This window comes from Rhagoletis pomonella, unplaced genomic scaffold (assembly GCF_013731165.1).
Source record: "Rhagoletis pomonella isolate Grant_MI unplaced genomic scaffold, Rhpom_1.0 Rhpom_scaffold_00007, whole genome shotgun sequence".
Taxonomy (NCBI): Eukaryota; Metazoa; Arthropoda; class Insecta; order Diptera; family Tephritidae; genus Rhagoletis; species Rhagoletis pomonella.
Genome location: NW_023458561.1, coordinates 64,606,834 through 64,615,000, shown reverse-complemented (window position 1 = coordinate 64,615,000; position 8,167 = coordinate 64,606,834). Strand labels below are relative to the sequence as shown.

Here is an 8,167-nt window from a genome sequence, read left to right as displayed (position 1 = left end):
ATATAAATGTCAAATAGTTGACTTACCTGCATCCCTTCGTCTTCTTTGACTGGCTTTAAACGATAATGCATTTACAGAAAAAAAAACTGTTAGCTGTTGCATTTATATATTGTATAATCTATACATATAGACATTTAATTAGAATTTAATACATACATAACTGGTTGTGGTTTTAATTTTAGTGTATATGAAATAAACCATTTTTAAAGTAAAATTCAATAAAAAGAAAATATTATACTCTAGAACTGTGGAAGAAAGGTGATATGCTGGTCATCTATATTTTACATAAATAAATTCATATACATATGTAGTCAAATAGTACGTGGATTGATGTCAAATTCCTCACACATTGGTCCAGGCAATGCTCAGTAGACTCCTCTGTGAGCATAATCTGCTTCCTTCTTCAAAATGTTTTCAAACTACAACCTTATTTAAGCTCTTTCGTTCGACACACATATTGTGATACGTATTCCAATTACATACCTATTTTCCTGAAGTCAAGTAAAATTTGATTGTTCAAACAGGTGGCAACTCTGATACATGTAATTTAGAAATATAGCCTTTTAAAACCATTTCATTCCATTCGTGCCCATATTGTAATAATTCATTTAAATTAATTGAATTAAATTTTTTAACAGTTGGCAACCCTTATAAAAGACCTCAAATATATTTAGGGGATTCACAAGACGTGTTAACCGTCGTAAAATCTTAAGCTTAACACTTGTTTATGTAAAATAGCGGTTAAAATGGTTGGGGGGTTGGCTAATTATATATTCTTTATCAGTTTAAAAGAATTTCGGTTTAGTTAGAAATCCCCTAAAACCATTTTAATTAAAAAAGATGTTAACCTTAAGATTTTACGACGGTTAACACGTCTTGTGAATCCCCTAATTATAAATTTTCAAACTAAAGGTTTATTAAGAAATATTTCGTTTGCCATCCATATTTTAATTTTTCAAATAGCTTGCGAATAATATTATTTTCAAATATGTAAATGATTCCCTTAATTCAAGTTGAATTTAATTTTTTTAAACGGGTACGGCCCTCCTCCATGAGTATGGAATTGATTTTATACATCTCTATATATCGCCCCTACTGTTTAAGCGAGATTAAATCTATCCTATGTTTTCAGTTGGGCTAAATGACACCAGTGTACAAAATTTCGGTTGGGTAGTTAAAGCGTGAAAGCGTAGCAAACAAACAAATATAACATAAACCATATAAAAATTTCATCAAAATTTTTAACTTTTTAACCAGAATCTTTGTTTTTGGGATTTTGGGTAGGTTGGCCGGTTTATATAAAACCAACGCCAGGTTATTCCTCTGCTTTCTAAATGTATATCTCTTAGTAGGTTATCTGCGAACTGTTGTGTCAAAACGTTGCTCCACTGATGAACGTATGGTAATACCGCTCGAGGCCAGAACCACGGGCAAAAGTTTCTGCCATTGGCTTCTGCTTGTGTTATTTCTCTTTATATTCATTCAATATCAATGTATACATTTACATATCTTTTTAATAAATTCTTAAAATCATGGCGGGGATTCAGAGTTCCACATATGCCAGCTTAATCATCAAATTAAATAATTATTCATTACGCGTCAGATTGTTATTTTTTTTTTATTTGTTTGATAATTATAAATTGTTCGTCTCGTTGGGCTTCAGAACTTTGATTTCAATTATTTGTGTTTTATAAATATCCATTATTGTAATTTCCAACAATTTAAATTATTTGTTTTTTTAAAATAAGTATATCTTGTTTCGTTTCATGAAACAGTTATGGTAATAAATTTTCAGTTCACTTGTTCATACGGTTGTTTTGTTCATACGATAGTACCGTTTCAACGGTAAGCTTTAACATTTTCATTTCATTGCAATTTTCGAGTAGCCATTTTGAACGAACCAGAATCTTTAGAAACTTATTGGGTATGCAGTTTAGTAGGCTATTAAATTTTAGTGGAATAATGTGCAGCCTTGAACATTCTGAAAAATTCCATTAAGTTTAGTTAAAAATTTTTTGGTTACGTTGGCACGCATTTTTTCCAAACAAAGTATGTTCGAAAATTGTGTTTATATGGGTGAAAGTGCACAACGGCGTCAACAAAAAAAAATTATCAAAAATCAACGGCAATTTTTAGAATTTTCAAACTTGCACATTGTCACACTAAAATTGCATGGGCTACCACCCCCTGGCTGCATACCCAATAAGTTTCTAAAAATTCTGAACAAAAAGTTGAAAATTTTGATGAAATTTTTGTTAAATTTTCCAGAATTGTACATAAAGTTCTAAACTCGGACTAGTATGGTTTATGTTATAATATCTACAATGTTTATAAAAAGATTTAACGAAAAAATGCATCCCCTAAAACATTGTGAATACCGTAAAAAATAAATGTGTGCTATTTACGTTAGCGCCACTGTACACATTTACATACATACATAAGTATCAGATAAAGAATAAATTGCCAAATTATTAAACAAAAAACGCCGCTGGATTAATTTTATCGTAAACAGACATATAAAATCCATTGATATGTGTGATTATCAAATTCGTGTGCTCTGCGTTAATATCTCTAAATTGTTAAGCAAATGTCGACATAACGAAGCACCTACAGCCCATTCAGACTATCTAAACGCTCCAAGCACTCGAGCTACCAGTAAGAGTACAATAAGCCGCGCCTCCATCACTACCACCACGATCCAAGCTGACTTACCCTCGACCAGCATTATTGCCTGCACCCGTATCGCTGTCCATGCCTTCGTCGTCATCTGACTGCAAGCTGCTGCGGTCAAACAACCCTCGTTTAGAGCGAGTCTGTTACTCAGCCGGTTGGTGAGCAGACAAACAGCCAGACGGTCAGTCAGACAGTCAGCTGGCTATAGTCTTGGCACTGTTTGTGGCTGTCTCCAAGGCTGTCTCATCTATGCTGCTGCTGGTATGTCTGTTTGTCTGTTTGTCTGTCCGCCTGTCTGCGTCTATGCTAGCTGTGTGTTTGTGCAATTGTGGCTGCTCATTCGTTTTGTTAGCCACGGCCTGGTATGGCCCGACCTGGCATACGTCGCGTATGCGTAACATTTTTAACATTGGGGTAGGCTCTGTATAGACTGGTGTGCACTGTATTGATTTTCCTGCCTTCCGTTGTAATTGCACCTTTGCACAACGGGGTTTTTGCGCTTTATACATACATATGTACATGCATATATGTAAATATCTAGCTACAAGTTATTGCTTGGTATTTACATATGTACGTACATTTATTTACTTACCGGCATTTTGTTGCGCAAATTGAAATCGAAGTTGACGCCAAAGTTGAAATAGCTCGGCAGAGGCCGCAGATGCGAACAGGCGAAAGTGAAATGCATAACATAAAAAAATTGTAGCTGGATATATGTACATAGAGAGTGTGCATATGGAATATAATTTGTATGAGAATAAGAATAGTTGGGGCGCTGCTTTCCCTTTTGCCTATTAAATTCTTGGGCGCTTCTGCCGCTGTAGTTGTTGTTTTATTAGACTAAACTTTGTTTTTTTTTTGGTTTTTTTTTAATTACTGCTGCCATCTTTGCTAATACACCGCAACTAAAAATAAGCCAATTAATTTTAAATTTAAAATTGAAAATAAAATGCACGTTTGTATTAATTAAAATTGCCACCTTTGCACGTACGTACACGCTCCACGCCCACATAACATCGTTTTAACAACGCTATTATCATTGGCCGACACTGCAATACTTCTACTACCTCCACCTCCACCTCCTCCATCAACACCGCCGCCACGAACACTGCTATTTGCCAACCAACCACCACCACCTGGCATGAATGACACAATTTTTTTTGGCCGTTATACCTCCGCCATAGATGTTTTGGTTCAGAGAATCACTTGCCACCTGATGATCCGGCTTGGTGTCACGACACCGACCCGACCTATTCGGTGCAGTGTTGCTATAAGGACCTTTGCAATACGCGCGCAAATTTTAGTGCAATCATTCCGAGAGCAGGTGAGAGGACCAAAACAAATACACATATCTAAAAATATACATAACTGTCAGCGTTAAAAACATCAAAATTCAGCATATTTGGAAAAATCGCAATGCCAAAAACATGTTCATGCTACGCAGTCATTTATTATCGACAGATACACAAGAGAAAAGCCAACAACATATGCATTTATGTACATATGTATGTATGTCTCTGCGTATTGCGTAATAAGTTGATGTGTCACATTCATGTCATCACATCGCCACATACAACATATTATTTACTTAGTACATAAATCGTATATCTACATAGTACACTAAGATATATGCTAATTTGTTCGTCTCCCTTGTCCGTCCTTTACATCTTACATATATATATGTCACGAACATCGAAGTTGAAGTAGACTCCATTGCTTTCCCTATATGAATATCCAACAGTAAGCCACCTACATACATATACATACACATACACATCAAAATTTTCAATAGACAAACAGAAATACAAATTCTTCATTACACTGAAAAAAAGCCAAACCAAATGGAGACCAAATCTCTACAAACCGCTGAGTAGCAGTTTGGGATAAACCTTCACAGTCCAGCCAACTTCGTTTCACACTTGCAAACTGTCTTTTTTTTTGTTTAGGGTCACTCATTCGTTTTTTCCTGTACGCAATGCAGTCGTTACTGTGCCATATCTGGATTTCACTTCACCGGCTGTAATATCACATTTTTATCAATACTATTGTAATTTAACGTGCTTACATGTTAGTGATATAAGAATTCTATTTAGTTTAAATTTAGAGCAAATTAACCAATTTTTAACTCCTCTATACGGAGAAGTAAAGTCGTTTTCGAAGTCTCACATATGAGCCATTTATTTTGAAAGTGGCATAAGTCAATTCACACCTTTTGTACTTATATGGCTGGTTACTTGTATCTGGTCGCGTCAGTTATTTGTTCATCTTCCTCAACCAAAGGTAAAAGGTTTCGTCATTAGTATATGACGGCTAGCCTTCCATGCTTTTTTGTGTTTTTGCTCTTAACCAAATAGGTGTTTCATATAAAAAAATGGCTTCATGTGCTGCTGCGAGATTCCTGGTTATGTTAATTTGAAATCATTTTCATCAGATCAAACATATTTATTTTTCGATGAAATTTTTTGAGTATATCCTTATGAAGTGCAGTATAAAGCTTTATTTGAGTTATGCTTAAAGCTTAGTGAATTCAAAAGCTTGAATGTAAGCTTACACCTTGATCTTTCTCTCATTGATTGAGATGTACAAAAGGTAAAATAAATTCGAAAACGCAAGCTTCCATCTTCGTCGTACGTAACTCGAAAGCTTTCATGTAAGCTGCTACCTAGCTCTTCCACTACTTTTTAAATATAAGCGCCCAAGTTTATAATATTTTATTCATTATGTACATATGAAGGTATTTTAATGCTTTTTACCTCCAATATTTTTTGTAAATATTCAAAAATTTTTTATTCAGGCTAAAAATTTTAAAGTCAGTTTTCTTGCGGTTTCAACAAATGAGCGTTATGTATCAAAACTATGTATATACATACGCACTCTACTGATTATTATTTTTTTTTTTAACATTTAAAGAATGCTTTCTCCTTTTTAGGTGAGCTTTCACGCAAGGTCTCGATAAGATTTCACATAAATTTACGTATAGGCTGAAGCTTTCATTAAATATTTGCATATTTGTGTTGCTTATGTTTTTTTTGCAAATAGTTAGACTGAGCTAGCTATTTTTTTTTGTATTCGAACTACTTCCGTCATATACATAGTATGTACATATGTATATGCGGTATCGTAGCCACGAATAAAGCTGCCATGCTAGTAAGCAAATAATTTCTTTCACTTTCTCCACGCAATATGGTTGCTCCGGCTTCCTTTCTCTCTCTCATCTTAGGCTGCAACTTAAGCGAATTCGTCATACGACTCGGAATCAATCGTCTACGTCGCTTTCAACTGCCAGCTCACAAACTGACTCACTACTTTACTACCTCCTATTTTTTTGTTATTCGTACAAATTCAGCTAAGTTCATTTCATTACATTTCATTTTTATGTTTCTTTGTAATCGCGCCTTTTTTGTTGTTGTTGTCCTAGATATAATTTTGTATTATTTGTTGTCACGCGTCTTTCATGTCCTTTGTGTTTCTTTTATGTCATTTTTTTTTGTTGTTGTGTATTTCTCGTCACTGGTGGCGTTTTCAAGCCATATTCGTCATGTTTGTATTCTACATAAATTATACACTCGGATGGGAAACCAAAAATGAATATAAAGCAAATTCAAAAATATACCCCAAGCAGGCGGCTCTACCTGCAGTGAAGAGGTGTACAAGAAGGGGGGTTCCATAAATAGCCTCATTTACAGCGCATTCATATATTATATACATATATATTCATATATTCACAAAAGATATACGTTATTTGCGTTTTCCTCGGTTTTATTTATAACTTTCGAGTTACTTTTATTCACTTGAACTTCTCGAGTGGATATTACGTACGCATACTTAACGGTTGGTGGTTATTTTGCCCTCCAATTTACCCATTTGGTTTATTTTTCGTACTTTTTTAATTTGTATGCTACTCCTTTCTCCTTGTTTGATTAGTTTTATTTCTGAATCATTTGGGTCTACCATTATTTAGTGCATACGTTGCCTGATTGATCTATATATTATTAGTTCTTTTTTTCAATTTACATAATTTGTTAAATCACCTTTGTTACTAAATCACAAGAGAAAATTGAGCTTTATGAAAGATCGGAAATGCCCACAAAATTTCAATAAAATCTTGATGCTGGATATGAATAAATGTTATAATAAAAATTACGAGATGTTGCCAGAATAAGAATATAGGGAAGTTTTAAATACTATATGTATATACTTATACTATGTACATACATATTTATGTACATGGATGTATAATATAAAGTAACACTTTGAAATCGGCTTAACAACAGTTTTAGGTTAATGAACTTGAAAGTGGAATATTTTTGTTTCATAAATATGATTTTGCGAAAAATTGTTTGCAATACATATTGTAACAGGTTTTCTTCGCGGTTACTCGTAAAGATATTTATGTGTATGTATCAGCCCGGCTTGTGAGTCGTAATATTTAACTTTTACTGCAAATTTTTTTTTTTTTAGATTTGGTAAAAAAAATCTGGATTTCCAGTGTACTTTATCTACACAGTTTTTTCAAAAGCTTTCGATACTGTCTCGTACAGTATTTTAGTCTAGGCTTTCATTCCTCATTCTTAAATTGGGTTAAGTCTTATCTCTCTAAAAGAATGCCATTTGTAGACATCGAAATACACGCTTGAAGTCGCCTCTGGTGTCTCTCCGGGGAGCATTTTATATTTTTCCGAAATTTTTTTATAAAAATATGGTTCAATCCACAACAAAAAAAAAAAAAAACATAAAAATATAATTTCTAAACTTTGTGCAAAACTCAGCAAATATTCAAGTAAATTTTCAACTTTTTAATCAGATTTTTTAGAATTTTTTGAGTATGCAGATTTGTAGTCCAATCAATTTTATTCTAATAAAGTAGAAGTTCTAAGTAGCTACGAAAAAAATACTTTATATGGAAAAAATTAAAATACTTAATATGGAAAAAATGCAAAACACTTTCAGGAAAAAAAAAATTCTCGAAATTCAATGCGATTTTTGACTGACTCCGAACTTGCATTTTTATACTAGAATTTAATGGGTTACAAATCTGCGTACTCAAAAAAATTCAAAAAAATCTGATTAAAAAGTTGACAATTTGTATGAAAATTTGCTGAATTTTCGCGAGTTTTGCACAAAATTTAGAAATTATATTTTTATGTTTTTTGTTGTGGAATGAACCATATTTTTATAAAAAATTGTCTGAAAAATATTAAAATAAAAATTGTTGCATATATTGTAAAAATAAGTTCCAATACTTTTACGGTTACTAATCTCGCAGTTTTTAGTGTATATTGCATTGCATCTTTTTCTGAAGGATTTCAAGTTGGCTGCATTTATACAGATTTTTCGAAGGCTTTTGACAAGATTTCTCATGCGATTTTAATTACTAAGTTAGCCTACTTGGTGATCCATTAAGTTTTTTTTGCAATGGATTTATTCTTTATTAAGTGATATGCGTTGTGTTATCACAACAGAAGGTGTAACTTCTGAGCATTTTCTGGGGTCT

General features: G+C 33.2%; 1 protein-coding gene across 2 annotated transcripts in view; it reads left to right on the top strand.

Moving 5' to 3' along the window:
• LOC118743337 (TGF-beta receptor type-1) overlaps positions 1 to 8,167 on the top strand; it is an 84,695-nt gene that overhangs the window by 20,862 nt on the left and 55,666 nt on the right. Inside the window, exon 4 of one of the 2 annotated variants that reach the window (XM_036475940.1) lies at positions 3,858 to 3,997. The exons of the other annotated variant lie outside the window; for it this stretch is intronic. Within the exon in view, the coding sequence (XP_036331833.1) occupies positions 3,858 to 3,997 (140 nt within the window). The remainder of the gene's footprint in view (positions 1 to 3,857; positions 3,998 to 8,167) is intronic. 2 annotated transcript variants of the gene reach the window in all.